Source organism: Electrona antarctica, assembly GCF_951216825.1.
Source record: "Electrona antarctica genome assembly, chromosome: 4".
Classification (NCBI taxonomy): Eukaryota; Metazoa; Chordata; class Actinopteri; order Myctophiformes; family Myctophidae; genus Electrona; species Electrona antarctica.
In genome coordinates this window covers 23,800,476-23,821,806 of record NC_136809.1, presented here as the reverse complement: position 1 = coordinate 23,821,806, position 21,331 = coordinate 23,800,476, and the positions used below count along the sequence as shown (strand labels likewise).

General features: G+C 44.1%; 1 protein-coding gene across 1 annotated transcript in view; it reads right to left on the bottom strand.

The window, feature by feature from the left end:
* The window catches only part of sorbs2a (sorbin and SH3 domain containing 2a), a gene marked incomplete at its 5' end in the record, with an annotated part of 53,432 nt that extends 33,950 nt beyond the window's left edge, over positions 1–19,482 (bottom strand). Inside the window, 7 exons of the mRNA XM_079498341.1 lie at positions 6,443–6,618; positions 8,330–8,456; positions 9,492–9,917; positions 12,531–12,655; positions 12,939–12,965; positions 17,635–17,724; positions 19,473–19,482. Of these exons, the coding sequence (XP_079354467.1) occupies positions 6,443–6,618; positions 8,330–8,456; positions 9,492–9,917; positions 12,531–12,655; positions 12,939–12,965; positions 17,635–17,724; positions 19,473–19,482 (981 nt within the window). The remainder of the gene's footprint in view (positions 1–6,442; positions 6,619–8,329; positions 8,457–9,491; positions 9,918–12,530; positions 12,656–12,938; positions 12,966–17,634; positions 17,725–19,472) is intronic.
* Between the last annotated feature and the right edge of the window lie 1,849 nt (positions 19,483–21,331).

Sequence of the window (21,331 nt, the reverse complement as noted above, 5' to 3'; positions counted from 1 at the left end):
GACCGTATAGGGGCCACCATGACAAAAAAAATAAAAAATAAAACAGGCAGGCAGGCCAGAAGGCGGCAGGCCACCAGGAAAGTTCTGCCAGTGCCATCATGATAATTTCACTGTACCTGTATCAGTGAGTGACAAATAGACCCTCTTCTATCTTGAATCCTAGCATCATTCTTGTGAGAGCAACAAAGGGTTGTGTAGTTGTCTGTTGGTTTGTATCATTTATGTTGTTCTGTAAAAGTGGTGGTATTAGGGCTTGTTTGTTTGTGTGTGCCTCGACGGAGTGGGCGGTATAGTTTCTGCGCGCTGGTTGTGGTGGGCTGGTCTGGGCCAAATTCACGCGAAAATGACCAGGCCGAACTCTGTGTGTCCGTCCCAGAGGACATCTGTCTGTCTCTGTGTTTCAGTTCCGTTCTCATTCTCTGCTCTGGCTCCTACTGCATGTTGAACAACTCGTTGAGAAACGGATACGAGGGAGAAGGGCTCTTGAACGCAGACAAGGCTTGGTTGTACGAAAAGAGTGTGGATGGAGTCTCTAGAGACGCATGCGCACACGCACACGCACACGCACACACACACACACACACACACACACACACACACACACACACTCAAACAATGGTGCTAAGATTATGCAGAGAGGCTTTTGGAATTTTGCATATACACACACTCATTAACTAATGCTTGCACGGACGGACACACACACGCACACGCAGACACACACGCAGACACACACACACACACACACACACACACACACACACACACACACACACACACACACACACACACACACACACACACACACCAAAGAGCCTGCGGTACAGTGCATAATAAAGACTTTGACCGAGCCCCTAATTACAACTAGCACACAAAGGCAGGCAGAGGGAGGGAGAGCGGAGGAAATACATGCAAACAAGAGCATAAAATGACAGAGAGTAGAAAGAAAGAGAGATAGAGAGAGAGAGAGAGGGGCCTTTTAATGTAAGGTCTAAAGCTGCTGACAGCTGAAAAGAACAAAGTCTGCCAGGCCAGCTCATATATTCCACTACAGAAGAAGACCAAACTCTGCATTCCTGTTGCACCCACACTACACCACATAGCACCTGCCTACACAAATTATTATGAAAGAACTACATCTGTGAAGCACCTTTCATCCAAATGATTTGTTTCCATTTAAAATACAAACTTTAGTTATCGCGTGTGAATGCGTCACACAAAACACAGAGCTCGAGAAATTGTTTAACTACATGAGAAAAGCTTGTAATTAAGCTAAGAGACCTTTTGGTTGTACGGTTTGTGGCAAAAGCTTGTGAATATCTGAGACCCACACAGAAGAAAACCCTTTACCTGACCTGTAGGCTACGTTTTGTGGAAAAGGCACTCCTGTGCGAACAGGACATAAAACACAGTTTGTCTGTATTTGTATACAGTATGTACCCCCACAAGTAGACCAATCACAGCACACACCTCTACATGCAAAGTTTAAAACTAGAACACTCTACATTACCGGGAAATGCCAATGTGAAAATCATGAAGTTGTATCGTAGTTGATAATTATGCGTGTAAATACATGTTTCTTTTAGTTACACCAACATTGTTCTTGCGAAGTGGTATGTACTTGATATAGACCACCACCACCAGTGACAAAGCATGCATGACGCCATCTGGATTTTCCATGACATAGTACGGCTTTGTCACGGAACACCACATTGTGATTTTTGCTAAAAACTAGTAATAGTAAGTTTACAAACTTACTATTGATTGGACACTATAGAGCGTCGCAGTCCCGCCCCCTACCTGGGCCCAGGAAATGATTCCCTGTTCATTTTCCTCATAGACATTTCAAAAAGTATTTATTTAAAGATCTTTTAAGCCTCGTACAAAGCCAACTCGAGTTGTGACAAATCATGAAATCAAACACAATTTTTCGGGCAGAACAAATAATTAGAAAGAATAAGAAAACGGCAGGTTACAACACTTTTTTTGTTGTTTTTCTTCTTTGTAATTATTTGTTTGGTCCCAAATATTGTGTTTGTTGTCATGATTTGTCACAACTCGAGTTGGCTTTGTACGATGCTTATAAGGTCTTTAAATAAATACGCTTTGAAATGTCAATGGGACAAATGCATTGGGAATTATTTCCTGGGCCTGGCGTCGTCATGAAAGGGGGTGGGACTGCGACTGTTATGGCCTTGTGGGTCATATTGTGTATATCCCTGTGTTGCTTCTGTCCCCTGCAGGTGCTGAGCATTGTTGTCCCTAATGTGTTGCTGTCCTGAGGAGGGCCTGGCTTGGAGCCTGATCAGCTCTCTGATTGGTCCTGTGGCAGCTCAGGCCTCGCTACCTGGACTATAAAGCTCACTCTGTGCCTGGACTTCGGGGTGGGAACACTGCTGCGTGTGGTGTGGGAGCACTCCAGCGTGTGGCCTTCCCTCCAGCCGACTGCTTATGTGTTTCATGTCCGGTTTAGTTGTAGTTCCATTTGTCTGTCTGTTAGGTTGTGTTGTTTGGTCATCTGTTCCACTTCATTCAGTCATGTAAGTGTTCATTCATTCTGGGCTCACAGAGCCACTCTGTCAGTATCATTCATCATGCACTATGCCACTTTGTAAGTTATTTGTGAACTGAGTATTAAAACAGATACTCTTTTATGAGCCGTGTTGTTCTTTCATACATGTTACGGGCAGTAAAACCCCTAGACTTAAACAGTTCGTAACATATTTGGGATCTCGTCCGGTCTTTTGTCTTTTTCCAAAAGTGAACCTGTTAATTGGGATTTCTTTTTCTAAAAGTTAACCCATTAGTTGGGATCTCTCCTGGTTTTTTGGCTTTTCAAAAGTACCCATGTTAAGTGAATATTAAGTGGCTGTTTGTCAGTTTTTTGTTCCAAAAGAAAGTTGAGCTTGTACTATGGTCATTTGGTCTCTCTTTCTTGTTTGGTGGTTGCTAAAACTGAGCCCATACTCCTATATGGTGTCTCTTTTTTTTTAGTAATATTCGTTTGGTGAACCTGCATTTGTTAAAAGAAAGTAACATGATGTTTTCTTTTTTTTCGGTCCCGTTTGTGATCGGCTGGAGTTGCTATTGGTAGGTATGTTGCTCGTATTTTGTTGCACCTTAAGTTTGGTTAGTTTAGTATAGGTGAATTGGACAAACTAAAAGCTGTTAGATTACCAAATTTCTTAGAATCTCTGGCGGGGCTGCTGGGAGGCGATATAGACAAGGGTGGTGGTGGAGCTGTTAGTTCGAGGTGGCTTTCTGAATGTGGCATCTGAGAGACGGATGGTCAGTGCAACTGGTTGGATAGGGGGGGAGGATGAAGCGGAGGCTGAAGATTCTTCCCTGGGTGCCGCCAGAGGTGCTGACCTGCCGAAAAAGGCTGGGGGGGTTCTGGGGAACTAGGGATAACCCTTTGGGGGGTGAGTCCTGATAGGGCGCCGGCTGCGACGCCTGCTCCCCGGCCTGATGACACAGCCACGGGAGAGAAATGCCGGTCTGGAGCGCGGTGCTCCTGCTCTAAGCCCCACCACCCAGAGATTGCCTTGGTCCCGTTTGCTGCAGAGAAGGTGAGAGTGAAGTCTGCTTTTTCAGCGTTTGTGTCGAATGTGTTGCTGCCACGGGAAGATTGGCTTAACCCGTGAGGAGCTTGACATGCTAAATAAGGGTGCAGAAAATCGAGTCATATAGCTGCTTTTGCCCTCCGTTCAGTTGTGCTGGAATCGCACTAATTTTGATATAATGCAGTGGTGCTGCGATGGCACCGTTCATATTTCTGAAATCCATAACCTGATACGGACGAGGGTGGATATGGAATGTGGTGAAATGTTTATTTGGCCGTGTCGTGGTGTGTGCAAACTCCGGAGGCTGGCACCCACGGCAGCAGTCAAACCTCGTAGCGTTTTTTTTTTTTCTCATTCAAGTTGTCCTATGTTGGACTCAGGTACATTTAGTGGTTGTGCATTCAACCGTAGAGGTTAGTTAAACAAAGTGGGTTTTTCATACCTCGTTTTTGGTCCGTTGGTGGGTAATTCAAACTAGTTCTGAAAGTGTGACAGGTTATTTTATAACCTTACGTACCAAGTTGAATGTAGTTTGGGTATTTGTTTGTTAGTTGGCAAGGCATTTACCACAACTAAATGTGATGTCGATATATGGTGTTTTAAACTGTTCAGGTACTATACTTGCTTCTTGTCGCTGCTATTTTGCTTTTGACAGGCCGCGTGTTGTGTCTATTTTTGCCATGATGTTGTAGAGGCTTCAGAGGCTTCTTTAAATTATATTTGTAGCATTTTTCGATGCGCGTCCGCGCCGCTGTTTTTTTTAGAAATAGTCAGATTTTTGCGAGCAGAAACCAAATTCGTTTTTGCAAACCGGTGGTTTTACACTTTTTCGTGGATTCATAAATACTTGTGACGGGGTTTGGTGAGCCATTGCCCTGACGTAAAGTGGAATTCAGGCATGTGTTTTTATTGCCACGGTTTTTCGATAGCACTTGTCACTTTACACATTTGGGTGTAAAGGCTTGTGTTTTGTGTCGGCTAGTGCCTTGAACAGGTTGAACGTTTCAGTATGTATTGTGGAGAAAGCGTCTTTATTCCACTCTACAGAGTATTAGAGCACTTGTATTTGAGGGTTGTTAAACGCTGCCCTCGTGTGGGCGTTGTGAGTGTGGCAGACCTCCAAATTCAATGGCTTGCTCATTTAGGGGTCCTGAGTAGGACCAGGCGTACAAGTTAAGTGATTGTGGATCCAATCAAATTTAGTGATCATGTAAATCAGATTCATCCTTGGATATCCTTTTTTGTTACGCACTAAAAGGGTTGAGATTTTGAAGGGTGGTGATCTGAATGTATTGTGATTAATCTGTCATGTGGGTTTGCTTAAACCATATTGGTCTGTGTAGTGATTAAACTAGTTCTAACATGAGAAGGGTTACGTGGTAACCTGACGTACCAAATGGAATTGGTTTTCGCTAAGCTACGTTTTTGATTGCGGTCTCAGGAGAGACGTTAGGAGTGAGGGAAATGTCAGTGGAGATTTGGGAAGAGTCTCAGCAGAGAATGTAGTATGCAGATTGAATCTCAGAGGAGGTTTGGGAAGGGTTCTCAGAAGAGAATGTAGTAGGAAGAGTGAATCTCAGTGGACATGGGGAAGAGGTCTCAGTCGAGACATTAGGAGAAAGGGTCTTAGTGGGGGGGAGATACTGTAGGAAGGAGTATATTCAGCAGGTTTTGGTTTTTTTTTTAGTGATGTGAAAGTGGAATAATCAAACCTTTTTTGTTAAGGGTAAAATGTTTGATCTTAGGGGGGAGGTGTTATGGCCTTGTGGGTCATATTGTGTATATCCCTGTGTTGCTTCTGTCCCCTGCAGGTGCTGAGCATTGTTGTCCCTAATGTGTTGCTGTCCTGAGGAGGGCCTGGCTTGGAGCCTGATCAGCTCTCTGATTGGTCCTGTGGCAGCTCAGGCCTCGCTACCTGGACTATAAAGCTCACTCTGTGCCTGGACTTCGGGGTGGGAACACTGCTGCGTGTGGTGTGGGAGCACTCCAGCGTGTGGCCTTCCCTCCAGCCGACTGCTTATGTGTTTCATGTCCGGTTTAGTTGTAGTTCCATTTGTCTGTCTGTTAGGTTGTGTTGTTTGGTCATCTGTTCCACTTCATTCAGTCATGTAAGTGTTCATTCATTCTGGGCTCACAGAGCCACTCTGTCAGTATCATTCATCATGCACTATGCCACTTTGTAAGTTATTTGTGAACTGAGTATTAAAACAGATACTCTTTTATGAGCCGTGTTGTTCTTTCATACATGTTACGGGCAGTAAAACCCCTAGACTTAAACAGTTCGTAACAGCGACGCTCTATTGGAAACTACAAGTAAGACGCGCGAACGCGGGAAGCGAATGCAGCTTGTAAATTGCAATAACAACAATTAGAATAAATTACGTACTTTTTTAAGTTTTTTTTAAGTTCTCTTTAAGATTTTTTTTTAAGTTACGTTTTTTTAAGTAATTTTTTTAGTGTGTGTATGTGTGCGTGCATGCTTTTTTTTAAGTTAAGTTAAGTTTTTTTTAAAGTTTAGTTTTTTTTTAAGTTAAGTTTTTTTTTAAGTTACGTTTTTTTTTAAGTTAAGTTTTGTGTGTGTGTGTGTGTGTGTGTGTGTGTGTGTGCGCGTGTGTGTGTGTTTTGTGTGCGATACATCTGCACCCTCTGGTGGCGGGCGGGTTGTGTTACAGCGTGACACACACACACACAGACAGACAGACACACAGACATGTTCTGCTAGGTCTCATAGTTAGTGCTCATTGCGTTCGCAACTATTGTTGGAACACAACATCGGTAGACTCAAATGTTTTAATATAAATCATAACAGTATGTTTAAAATGACTGAGAACCAGGACCAGGACGCTTCAAAGTTTAAGTCCTACCGACTCGGATTTCCTCACCGTGCGGATGGCGATGGGGATGCCCGACTCGTCCACAGGGCCGATTCCCTCGTAGTGAGGGGCCTTGATGACGTACACCTTCTTCTCCTCCTCAGAGAATCGGGCGATGGGTATGGTGCTGCTGATGGTGGTCTGACCCGTTACCACTGACTCCCTGGTGACTGACTCACTGCCCTCTGGGGGGGAGGAGAGAGAGAGAGAGAGAGAGAGAGAGAGAGAGAGAGAGAGAGAGAGAGATATTACAGTCCATAAGGAGTTCAGCCTATCGTTCATGTGTAATCTGAGGGAATCTGGGGAAACTCAAAAAGTTTTCGACTTCATTTTCATAAAGGAGTTTCGGTTACATTGATCTTCAAACCAAAGCCCTCCAAGTCAAGTCGGTATTCAATCCACTCATATTTCTGCTTACGAATATCACCTAGATGCACACTAAGCACACTTGTAAATCATACTTGAAGGTTTCCGTGCTGCAAACCTAAGCACTAACGCCAACCTCTCCCCACTTCCATTTTGTTCTGCAATTGATTACTTCTGAGTTCTGCCTGCTGATAATGGGAGTAAATGCATCATATCCTGTGAACCTCGCCAATGCTTTTATTGTCAACATTGCCTAACAGGACAGGAGCACTAAAGACCCATTAACTGTTCAATCGATGAGAGAACTAGGTAAATCATCTCAGTGCAAGACAACACAAGGCGCTTTGTGGAGGTATAAATCACGGTGATATGTTTAGGGATTTAAAAATGTTCTGGAATTCCTAAGTTCCTGGAAAAGTTGGGAGGATGTTCTATTAATATAATCCAGAAGCAAGAATCCATCAGCCTTTTATTTTCAACCTCTGGGATTTAGCTTTGAGGTTAGTGGACGTGTCTGGTACAAGTTCAGGGCCAAGGCAGGCCCAGCTGTCATCCTGATTCCACTCCTAGACACCCACTTGGAAAGGAAACACCACGGAAAGCTTGAGAATGTCAGCTCTGCAGGAGCTTTTGTTTATCCTTTTATGTCGTTCAGAGTATTCCTGTGTTTCTCCATAGATTTGTTTTCTGAAAGTCTGTTTTTTGGGTACTTGGCAAAGAGGGTTGTCCTGGACGGTGCACCTGCCATGCGGTCTCCTTTGAAGCAATTAGTAGTTCTACACGTTTAATGAGAAACAAAAAGGGTTCCAGTCTCCAGTTTCTTGTGGGTCCCTGACATCTACTGTACAATACAACAAAATATGTTATAGTGCGGTAGATTTCATAAAAGCGTGAAATTTGGTACACTTGTACAAAAACGCTCTCTGGTGGCCATGACTTTCCACCATTACTAAATAATGTATTATGCATCATAACTCCTGAACCATACATGATAATACAGAATAGGTGATGTCTACACCTATGTTTTGATGGTCAAGGATTACAATAATATAATGTACAATATCATAAACTGTTCAGGCAAATGATTCGATAGACACATTTTTATGTGACATATAGGCCTATGGACACAGGACTTTTGTGTTATCCTTATGCTGTGTTTTACTGTATGTCCATGCTGTTTGCATTTTTTACTAATAAAGTAATCAATCAATCAATCAATCAATCAATCAATCAATCAAGATTTGAACCCAAATGATAAAGGGTGTCCCTCTCTACCTTGACTTCAGGATATACGTTAATCATAATGTTGCTGTTTTTCCTGTGTGGTGATCGTGAGAGATTTATGGTTATACCTTTTGTATAAGATTTCACTGATAGATTCCTTGTGAATGAAAGCACAATACAAATAAAATCCATTATTACCTATATTATAATTAATAAAATAATATAAAAAATAAAGAAGGAGAAAAATGCTGTGATTCCCACCACCCAATAAGGTGATAGTGTCTTGCCAGAAGACAGGTGTCTCACCTGAGCTCCTGCTCTGTCTGTGGAGGCCAGTGCGAAGTGAGGTAGGAGGAGGGGGGTACGATGGAGGGGAAAGGGGTCTCTGAGGGTGGCCACTGCTTCCATTCATAGCCTGAGAGAGAACCTGACCCTGGGACACACAGAGGGGCCGACAAACCAGAAAACAGACGAGTCAATCATCTTCTAGCCAGTGGACAGTTAGATTGTATGAATGATGCCAGAGAGGTTCATGTAATATGAACAATACAGTGGGGAACAGGTTAAGGAAGCTCTGAGGATCGTATAGTCAATAAAAAGTAATACTTTTTAAGATTGTTCAGATTTATGAGTCAAAGAGATTAGATATTTTAAATAGTGTTGCTACAGCATGTAACAATCAACAAGTTAAAGGAACACAAATAAGTCATGCTTCATCTGCTGAGACTCCGGAGAATGTGTGTGTGTGTGTGTGTACTTCATTCTAAACAAACACTACAGCAGCTGATATCAATCTGAGTTCACTCAGCCCTCAATGATGACGACTGGACATCACAACGGCAAATGTTAACTACTTGAGGCCTATACTCGTAATAGTAATACCAGGGTGAAAGTGGTATAGAACAATAGGTTAGGAGGGAGAGACATTCAGTTGATTATAATACAGACATAGAAGAGGTTAAAAACATTGAAGGTCATCTCTCTAGATTCACTTGTTTTGTGACAAATTATACACATACAAGGCAAGACTGTGGGTGGAAAAAAAATAATGTTTTGTTAATGTTAGTCTGAAAATATAACAAACATTACATTTTAGGCCAAATCCATCGGCCAAAATTATGTGCAATTATTTACACAATTGATTGGAATTGGACAAACATACAGAGTAGAGTTGTTTCACAGCTGATGTGAAAACACAGACATTTAACAGACAAACAGAACAGAGGCACGGACAGATTGAAAGGCATCACAAAGGCTTGAAATCAAGATTGAAGGTATGTGGACCGGCAGACCGGCTCAAGCAGGTTGGGTTAGTGGAATGTAAACAGTGAGAACACACGTCGAGGAGGACGGGGGGATCACGCCTTCCAGTCAAGATGGGAGGACGGAAAGGGAGACGGGGGTCAGGTTTTTGATAGCGGCGTGTGTTAAGTAAGTTACTTGCGGGGATAGTTACGTTAGTGACCACGAGGGTCGTGGTTGCGGCAGCCACAGCACCGACGGTGTCGCAGACCACGCTTAACGGGTCTTCCGCGCCGCCGTTGCCGACGGTATAGGCAGACAGGTGGCTGAGGGTGGGGGAGGGCGTAGGAGAGGCGCCGGGAGAATCCAGGCTGCAGACCTGCAGCTCCTCCAAGAAGCCGGCCGTGGATGAGGAGTAGTGGCTGAGGGCCGACACCGTCACGGGGGAGGCCGAGGGCGACCCGCCGCCCCCCTCGCCGCCTCCCAGGCTCAGCGCCAACATCCCTCCCCCACCTCCGGATGCCACTCCGGCGGGGCTGTACGGGGTGGGGGTCAGTGTCTTGGGCAGGAGCCCTGGCAGGTAGTCAAGAGACTCACTGCTCTGGCTGTGGTACGGGGAGCGGCAGGAGGCAGCGTCGGGGGAAGTGGGCGCCTGGTTGCCACAGGAAGGAGGGAGAGAGGGGGGGAGGTGGACGGAGAGGGGGAAAAGGAGAGAGGAGACATTGAGAGCTCTTAGTGAACAGTGGAAGTGTCATGTGAAACGTGCAGGAGGAGCGGCGAGCAGCTGCGGAACTGGTGACTACCCGAAAGGAGTTGGAAGTCTCTCTGTGAACTCAAGAGGCTGTGTTAGTCCAAACGCTGTGGAGCACAACAAACACTGTGTGGGGGAACATCAGCACAGGCAACGTCAGGTAACATCAGTGTTATGTACTGTGCACATAAAAACGCACGCACGCACGCACGCACGCACGCACGCACGCACGCACACACGCACACACACACACACACACACACACACACACACACACACACACACACACACACACACACACACAGTGGTTTGGTTGGTTGGTTGGTTGGTTGGTTGGTTTGTTGGTTTGAAGGTGATGATGAAGGTAACGATCGTGGTTGATCATTCGGTTAATTCAGCCTGGTTGTCAGGTGTATGTACCAACAATTCTGCAGGGGAGGGTCTTGGAGGAACCACGGGAGCAGTAGTCTTGTCCATCTCCACTGGGTCAGGAGCTGGAGTCGGAGTCCGACCCAGGACTGATCTTTGAGCTGGGCTCTTGGCTTCCGCTGCAGGGTCTAGAGGAGGTGATGCTGGGGTCTGGGGCGCCATGTGGACCGACAGCGAGGACGTTGGCGTCAGAGGCGGCGGGATGGTTGAGTCTCTCCGAGGTGGTGGGGTCGGGGGTGGGAGTGAGGCCGGAGTCACGGGTGGGGGCGGAGGTGGGGGTGAACCTGGGGTCACGGGCGGGGGTGGAGGTGAGGCTGGGGTCAGTGGCGGGGGTGGAGATGAACCTGAGGTCAAGGGTGGAGGTGAGGCTGGAGTCGGAGGTGGAGGTGAGGCCGGGGTCAAGGTCGGGGGTGGAGATAAGGCTGGGGATGCGGTCGGCGGTGTGGGTGAGGCCGGGGTCTTGGGCTGGTGATCCGAGTGGGGGTTGATGTGATCGGGGGGATCGGGGATGGTGACCGGGGTCAGTTTGAGGGACGACACCTTGCGCTCCTGGACCTGCGTGTTAGTGGTGGTCGTGGTGGCACAGTTGCTAACATTGTTGGGGATAGCGGAGGGGCAGGCGTGCAGGGAGCCGTGCTCAGGCGAAGCTAGAGCGGAGGTGTGAGCAGTATTCCTCTCAGAGTAGGAATAGGAGGATGTGCTACGAATACTGTAGGACTCCTTCAACAGCGTGTTCTCACTGTGAGTTATTCCAAGCGCTCCGGATGTAACGAGGGAGTTATAGGAAGGGGGGTTAGTACCCGTGGGGGGGAGGTGGAAACTCTGTCTCCGAGGGGGCGGTAATGGCACCTGATTGACAGCCTGGGTTGGCCAATGAAGGCATCGGACGGCCACAAACAACAACAACAACAGAAAATGTGCATCAGAGTAAAGCTGAAAAACAAATCATCATCAGGACACAGCAAAGGCATATTCTGGAATGGAGTCTGGTGTTTCTGTGGTTTAAAGGCTGTATTTCATGGTGCTGTGGTGTGGTTTCACAGATACATTCTCTCACACAAAGTATGCGCACGCACGCACGCAGCCACGCACGCAGCCACGCACACACGCCACAAGACCAGGAAGGACTCTTTTGATTAGTCTGCTAATGGTTGCTGTAAGAAACATAAACACTGGATGGTTTTAGACAGATTGAAGCCTGGGAACAGAGAGAGAGAGAGAGCGAGAGAGAGAGAGAGAGAGAGAGAGAGAGAGAGAGAGAGCGAGAGAGAGAGAGAGAGAGAGAGAGAGAGAGAGAGAGAGAGAGAGAGAGAGAGAGAGAGAGACAAGCAGCATGGAAACACTGCATAGAACCTTAAACAGTAGCAATGATGATGGAAGGTTCAGTGAGAGTTGGAAAGCTGAGAAGTGAACGGAATAATATGAGAGAGAGAGAGAGAGAGAGAGAGAGAGAGAGAGAGAGAGAGAGCAATTATACAAAGCTGTTATAATTCTTGTAGTAGTGGAACATTATCTGTTATCGGGTATTAGATTTCTGGGATATTTACAGTATTTGTTAGCTGTTTTCCCTTTTCCTGCAATGCTTTGGCAAGACACATTACATTGTCCTGCCAATGAAGCTTGCATATATTTATTTGGGGAGAGACAGATTTAGGAAAAACAAGGATGTGCGAGGCAGTGTGTGTAATCTACACGGAATAGAGCTGTATTCTATTATTATTTTGATCACTTCAAATTCTCTTTCATCTTTATTTAACCAGTAAAAACACATTGAGACTGCGTCTCTTTTACTCTCTTATTATAACTAATGGACGAAAATAGCCAATCTACAATCTACAAACAGAATGTACAAAGCTCACAACACGCCGCGCTGCGACGTGTTGCGAACTTGTAGATCTGCTATTTTCGCTGTGCGACACGCTGGCTCCTATGGAATCCACTGAGTGAAATGAGCCGTGGCAACTGAGAACTGAGATCTGCAGTACCCTGAGAACTGAGATCTGCCATTTTCGGTGTGCGACACGCTGGCTCCTATTGAATTCAAATGACAGAAAAGAGATCTACCCTGAGAACTGAGATCTATACCTGTGTGGGAGACTTCTTGTCCTGCAGGTTGGGTCTGACGCTGCGGAAGCCTTTGGCAGCTAGAGAGGAGCTGCCGGCGTCTCCGTTCCTCAGGCCGTCTGTGGCGCTGCGCGACCGCCACACATCTGGAGACCAGACAGACGCACAACACCATGTCACACTGGAATATCAGATCATCGCGTGATGACGTTACCACTCAGGCCATCCGTGACATCAGGTATTGCGTTCTGTGGTGTTGATTTCTTGTCCTAACAAATATCCTAGCTGTCCTAGATAATTCTACCGTAGGTGAATGTTAAGCAGTACAATAGCAGGGGGAATTTGTCTGTTCTATTTTTTTTCTATAGATTAAAAGACTTCCAGGGATACTGTAAAATATTCTAATATTGTTTTAAGGAAATGCATTACCTGAATCGGATGAGTGAGACTCACTCCCTGCGGACAGAGAAGACAAATTAGCAATAAATAAGTGACTTCTTGTATTATAAAACCCCCAGGAAAAGAAAATACATACAAATAAAAATTATAGCAACAAGAGAGGTAAGGAACACTGAAGCACACAAAACATGGCAAGACACTGAAAGGAGAAAAGACAATGGATATCAGCTGACAATGAATATCCTGACATGAAACAAATAATCTCAAATCATGCTGTAATTTATGAAGAATTTTGAAACTCCAACCACTGAGTGCATATGTATGAATTGAACTGTGAGCTGAATATTCTGGCATGTTAATGGATGATTCAGATTCAAGGATGAATATTTGATTGACACATCCATCACAGATGTCAGGACTTCACATACTTCAACCAGCCACACTCACAATATAATTATTACCCAAATGAAACATTTGAAGTATTGGACCATTCCTCATCCTGTCATCCAGGAGTCTGCACAGCTCCTTATCCAGGCCTCAGTCATCTCAAAACTTGACTACTGTAACTCCCTCCAGTGCCTCCCGGTATGTGACTCCAAATGAACCAGAATGCCGCAGCACTCCTGGAGTACAAAACAGTAATGTTGGCCTATTAAGGCAACCAGAGGCATGGCAGCACATACCGGGCGTCAGAGCCTGATCCAACCCTACAACTCCCTCCCGCACACTCAGATCAATCATCAGCACAACACAATAAATCTGTCTGAATGTCTCTAAAACACCTGAAACAATGCTCCAATACTCTTCCCCTCTCCTCTACTCTGCCTCCCAAACTGTGAAACAAACTCCCCCATTGCAGTTAGAACTATAGACTCACTTTTACGCCTTATCTGACGACTCACCTCTTCAGGCTCTACCTCAACCTCTAGTCTAGCACTTCAGTCTTCCTGTACCCCTTCCTGCCACCTTCTGCCTCGATTGATGCTAGCGATTGACCAAGATATGGCTAACATGCAAACATTATCTTGGTCAATGGTTCTCATGTTTTTGTTTACTTAAAGTAAGTGTGTAATGTGTGTGTGTTTTTTTTTAGATATTTTCATGATAAAAAAAACCTGTCATGAAAATGTGGTCTCACTTCCTTCCTGGACTACAAAGTCACACCTCCATGCAGCCTCCCCCCTCTCCACAAGGAGGGGAAGTGCACTAAAGCATTATGGGCATTGTAGTTCAAATTGTTCAAATTATGCTACTGTTATCTATAAATACTACCGTATTAACATTGAGTGACTGCAGTTTCTAATTCCAGTGGTGGAATGTCCCTTTAAGTTTGTTCATTGTTTACCTTGTATCCTTTAGTTTCAATGTACAGATTTCATTGTTATTTCAACAGTATATTGTTTGGACTGAAGCTATAGGTTCTTGGTTTAGTTTCTTGAGACACTCTGAATTCTATGTATGTGATTACCTCAGTCACTCTGGAAGAGTCTGCTAAATTATAAATTGAAATTGAAAGCATAGCGTAAGGGCCGATTCATACTCCTATTTTAGAGACGAATAAAAGTCGGTTCGGCTCTGTAGAGCCTACAATGTGACGTCATTTGAGGTTCGGGGGGGGGCGGGTACCGTCCTAAAGTCGGCTCTTCGGTGCTACTGAAACTTTCTGACGAGACGAAATCATTTCGGCACTACAGTGCCGAAACAGTGGTAAAATATGAGTATGAATCGGCCCTTTGTAAATAAATGGCTAGCCATGAACATAATATGACTCAATAACGCCATTATCCACTAGTAGTCCGGCAGCCGACAGGCTTCTTTTGTTTAAAGTGGGAAATTTGGTATAGTCTTTTTTATTGGCCTAAAATATTGTCAATATACTGTACATACATTCATGAATCCACTTGCTGACCTGCTGTCACTATTGAGCAATTATTTTTATAGGGGTTTCTTGTGACTCTACCATTAACATCCTATGGCAGGAACAAATGTCAAAAATGTCAAACTTTCCTTATGCTTTAAGTAGCATGTGACATGTCAAAATCCATTCCAAGCATTAGTTTTGCACAAAAAACACTCCTTGGGCTAAAAACGGCCATAGATGTCATGACAAATGTGTGATGAGTGGCTATGGCTGTTTTTGTGTATTTTGTGCAAAACTAATGCTTGGAATGGATTCAGAATCATGAAAACCCCCTAGTTTGACATGTGACATGCTACTTAAAGCATAAGGAAAGTTTGACATTTTTGACAATTTTGTCTGCCATATATAGGATGTTAATGGTAGGGTCACAAGAAACCCCTATAAAGAAATTGCCGGATTGCTGGAGGAACAAATATTCTTCAATTGCCTAGGCCCTAGCCTATAGTCTGATGCTATGCCAAACAACCATACTGTAACTTCTACCACTCAACCATCTAGCCAACCAGCCAGCCTGTATCAGACAACTTTTGCCAGGTTAAACCTTGCAAAATCATTAAGGGGAATATATTGTCCATATTTTTGGGGGTGAACTGAATCTGGACAGTGGCTATAGTTAATTGTCAGGAACTAATACAGACTGGATCGCTTAACCTGTCTGAGAGCAGAGAAGGATAAAACACCTCCAGAGCACCACATTAGCCACACAGTCATTCAACGGGGAGATTAGAGTCCGGCAGAATGGGCATTAAAGGCTATTATTAGGGATTAGGAGGGAACTGGAGAACTAGACGGACACACCCAGTAGGAAAGCCTGTGTGAGACAGGCTAAGTGTCAAGTGACAAAGCTTGATGGCTTTTTAGCAGTAGCTGTCATCATGTAGCATTCATCAGTCCATCTTTTGGATGCTTTAGTTTCTCTATGATGTCAATTATACAATTTATATAGATGAATTGATACTGAGATGAGAGACACTGAAGATGAGAGATGAGAGGAAAGGCCGGAGTCGCTGGTGTCTCCATGTTTAAACTGGAGACACCTGGAATGCATAGCTATTTGTGATCTCAGCTTTGAGGTTGGATGGCTCTAACAGTAGCTGCAGGAAGTGATGATGACAAACGAGACCAAATGACTCTTGGATGGTAAAATAACTCATCTAACTAGCTAAGTATGATACCTCATTTCTACCTAAGATTAGCTACTAAACCTTGGCTTTGATGACGAACAGCTGTAACAGTATAGCATTGAGGCCTGCATTGACAATAATGTAGCTTATTATGACTGCGCAAAGTCATAATAAGCCAGTTTGAAATTATATCTGACTGTAGCTAAATAAACAGCTACTGCTACAGTAGGAGTCATTTTGACCATATTCTCCAGGTAACTAAACCTAATATACGGCAATTAAATGGTCTGTATTATGAGAGATAAAGTACGTACTTGTACTTTATCTCTCATAATACAGACCATTTAATTTAAGGCAATGCTCAGGATTTTATGGAGTGCAGGTGAAAGCAGTTTTACATTTTTATTTGATCTAAGATAGTTCCTGCCAAGTTCCAGGGGAGATGTGAGTAAAAAGAGATACTTGGCACGGACCGCGATAGCTGATAATTGGTCAATGCCTTTGACCCTTGTATTTTAATCTGCATCATTAGATAGCAGATATGAACCACATGGAGAAAAGAAAGCCTATTATGTTGAAGTCTTAAGAAATTAAATCATTTGAAAATAACTCTTATCAAAGATACACCTTGTACAAAATCCTTTATGCATAATCTTCTCTGACTTTGAGCTGGGCGTCAAGAGGGCAACTGTGTTCCAATTGCAGTGACTGCCACATTTACAGACACGTTCACAATAGCACCATGTTGTACTAGATTTCTTCTATTCTGCAGACATAGTTTTTAGGTCACTTAAGGTATAATATAAACAACCAAACCTCAGAGAGGAAAATGGGCGGGGAGTATATATGAATAGAGACGGCACCCGGAGGAAACCCTGAGGCGAAATGGACATAGCGGCCAAATTTGGTATTGCAGCGCTGGGCCAATTCTGGTCCCTTGACTATCATTGCGCATGTTCATGATGACACGTGAACGCTGTTTCATACGTGAACGGCACAGCGCGTTCACGATTTGGCCCAATTCTTCCCAGAATGCACTCTGTTCCTACTCGGAAGGAGGAGTGAAATCGCCTCATGCGCTTTTGAGCAACTTAATATAATATATCTATTAATATATACTCTAAGGCGGGGACAGCCAAGCACAGAGAACAGGAAACAGAGTGATGGAGAAGAATATGGGGTCAGACGATGACAAATGAACACTGCCAAATGGAAGCCGAGCGACACTAACATCAGGAAGGAAGGAGAGAGAGACAGGAAGGGAGACACCAGGGTAGAGGAGGAGTGGACTAGGCGGACAGGAAACACAATGACACACCACGAGCCAATTAGACAAGGAAAACATCCCTCGGTCGGTCGGGAAATGTTTTGAGCATATCAAAACACAACCTGGCTCGATCATAAGGCTTATGAACAACTATTCTTATGAACAAATATTCATTATTATATAGTCTTTAGACTATATAATTATGAATATAGTCTTATTATCACATTATTTGCCTTTATGTACTACTGTACATACTGTTATTTGACAGCATTCGACATTTAACCTCTTGAACCCCAGCAGAGCTTAGTGTGGTCATACCTTATCTTTGACAAACTTCATATTGAGTTAGCTGTACATCAATGATCGTATTATTAAATGTTATTCATTTTCCAGTATGCATGTGCATGTTAGTACCTGTGGCCAGGTTGGGGGAGCTCTGGACTCTCTTCATGGGCGAGAGCATGAGTGACAGGCTAGCGCTTTTGCGAGCGCGTCCTCCGCTATCTGGGAAAGCGTAGCCAGGCAGCACAGCCACGGACGCAGAAGCAGAAGCAGCAGCAACAGCAACGCATGCACGTGCACATACACACGCATGCACGCAAGCACGCACACGCACACGCACACACACACACACACACACACACACACACACACACACACACACACAGCAAAAGAAACCACACCGTTTGTGCATCAAAATCCAAATCCAAACAAAAGCCAGAAACAGAACCCAGGAGGAGGCAAAGAAGCACATGCATTATAACAGCACGTTTCTTAATTGTGCAATGGAAGAGGTTGCAGCCCATATTGAGCATCTGAATGACGGTGAACATCATTATGTCCGTGTTTGCCTCTGTGCTGCAGAATCAGCATGCAATGTAAAGTGATTTCCATGGCAGAGACAAGGCACGCCGTTGCAAAAACTGTTCACTGACTCTAGGTTTTAGACACCGCTGATGAGCACCAGCTGTATCATTCTGATGCTGTGTTATGTGTCAATTGTGTCAGCCTGTCTCATATGGAATTCCATTACGCACAAAAGCAGACGTTTAGCGTCTGAAATCACATCTCATTTTATGGCTGCAACAGTGAAGGGACACTGATCAAATTCATACACTAAAGTGTTCATTATTATCCATTGTAACTCCAATAGTGTACAAGTGGAATCAAATGGACCCTTTTGGGGTCCATTTGATTCAATGTATAGTTGTATACACTCGCAGACTAAAATACTAGCATTAGCAGTATTCATTATTCAATGAAATACACCAGTGGGTAATGTGCGCACATTATTTTGTCATTTTAATTTTCAGCTTCAACTTCAGTGAATTTATTTGTGGTGCGTGTGCGTGTGTGTGTGTGTGTGCCTGCGTGTGTGTAAAGGCTGAATGATGTATTATTCATCTTATATTATTATAGGTCCAAGGCTCGAGTACTTGGGGTGTCTGCCAACATTTTGGAAATGTATTCATGAATGACTCAATAGTAGTAGCAGTGGCTTTGCTGTGCATTATTGATTATATTTGAGTCACTGACATTGGTCAAAGTTCTTGGCCAAGACTTTCACTGTTTCGTTACTGTCTATTGATATTCATTCTACAGTATGTCAACCCAGTTCATTTTGACAGCACATTTTGATTTAGTTTTAGTCACGTTTTAGGAATCTGAACTGTTCTAGTTAGTTTTAGTTGACTAAATCTACATTACTAAGATTTATGTTGGCAGGCCTTGATGGCGTCATAATGCCTGATTTATATATTGTACTTAGCTGTGTGCCAAAAATAGCCTACGTATCTACAAGCTCACAACACATCTAAGATACACTGTGAGCTTGTAGATCTGCTACTTTTGGAGCGGGACACCCGCTCGCAATCAACCAATGACTGATCTTAGTTCTACTGGATCTCTACTCCACTAGTCCCTCCCTAACATTTTAATCTAGTGTTTATGTGTTGACCAAAAAAAACCACTTGTCTGATGTTAACTAAAACACAAATTGTGTGTTTAATCTAAGATTGGACAGGGCCGGTGATATCATTATGCATGGTATAAAAACACAGCATCAAGTGCAGAAATACACACTGTATTATGATCTGATTGACTGAGGGCAAACTCTGAGCAATGCCTATGGAAAGCAAGCAGGGTTTAATCATGTTCTGATATGCAAGTGGGAATTGGTGTAGGCAGGGTGTTTATATTGAAATGTAAAGTTTGTGAGGGAGAGAGACAAGCCGGGACAGTGAGAGGGGTACCTGTATTCATGGTGAAGAGCACTTTGTATTGGTCTGCTGTAGATGAATACACTTTCCTGCAAGAAAAAATATATATTGATCAAAGATAATATAGATAAGATAAGATAACCCAATACAGAAATACACAATTCTTAAAATATCTGCCATTTTTGAGTGAAAGTTACCAAAGTGATTAACCACTGCATTTCTGGTTTTAAAACCCAATTTTAACCCAATTCACTTCAGTCTTTTTTTTTTAAGAAAAAATGCATAATTTCTTCTAATATTAATGTTATATTATCATTCAATTCTTCAACCTTTCCAAATTATTTGAGGTCCCACTTGAAAGGCCCACAGGTTGGGAATTACTGTTGTAGTTCATTTAACAAATGGCTTTTGCTTTATATTTTATTCACACAGAACAGTGTACTGGCAGCATGGGTCTCCAGCTGGAATCGAACCAGGGATATTTGATGTATGTGGTCGACACACAGTCAGCGACCTGTTTTTGGGTTCCTTTAATTTCCTTTGGATTTGTTTTATTGCATTTAATTGCCAGGTGTCAAAATAAGTGGGTTTTAGTAAGTGGATTTCCATCCATCACATTTTAATGTAAATTGATGGGCACGCACGCACGCACGCACGCCGCACGCACGCACGCACGCACGCACGCACGCACGCACGCACGCACGCACGCACGCACGCACGCACGCACGCACGCACGCACGCACGCACGCACGCACACACACACACACACACACACACACACACACACACACACACACACACACACACACACACACACCTTGTTTCACATTTTCTTTTGGCACCTCTATGGAAATGCTTAACATTTGCACAGCATTTGGATGTTAACTTAGATATTGTAAGCCGTAGGCTCCTACTGCATACTGGGTTGTGTATGTGTGTGTGTGTGTGTGTGTGTGTGTGTGTGTGTGTGCGTGCGTGCGTGCGTGCGTGCGTGCGTGCGTGCGTGCGTGCGTGCGTGCGTGCGTGCGTGCGTGCGTGCGTGCGTGCGTGCGTGCGTGCGTGCGTGTGTGCGTGCGTGCGTGCGTGCGTGCGTGCGTGCGTGCGTCTCATGATGGGGTTCTATGTTATGACAGATATTATAGGCGTCAGTCCATACTGACAGCAGAGGGATCATACATGTCTGGTATGCAGATAGCTGGGATGTACAAATGACTAAACCCTTGGCTCTGAGCCCACTGTTGTATGGAATAGTATGGAACATAGTGGAGCTCTGTCCAATGTTAACGTTTTGTAAACGTTTCTGTATACTAATTAATGTGGATGTGTATGATTGTGATGATACCTTTGTAATGAATAGTCATGCTACCATATCACTGTATGGTAGGGAAGAAAATATATATAAAAAAATAATACAAATTGGAATGTCCGCACACGATATCATTCTGCTCCCCGTCCTTTATTTCAACCTATATACAACAACGTTTCGCCCCTCCGGGCTTTCTCAAGTTCACTTGAGAAACTTGAGAAAGCCCGGAGGGGCGAAACGTTGTTGTATATAGGTTGAAATAAAGGACGGAGAGCAGAATTATATTGTGTACGGACATTCCACTTTTTCTTCATTTGATCACTTTTTGGGTCCAGCACCGTATTTAAAAACGGGGATGTGCATATCGTTTTCCTCCTTTACAAGGGAAGAAAATATTACCACACCTATAATAGAGTCCTCAAATTCTGCCCGAACCCGACCCAGCCCGACCTAACATTTTCATTTTGCTAAGCAGTAGGCCTCGGGCTATATATATTTTATAATAACCAGCAAGACGCCTGAGGGCGAGAAGCGACCTCGCCCCTCAGTCAGTCAGTGAGGTCAGTTGCTGGCCGGCTCCATATAT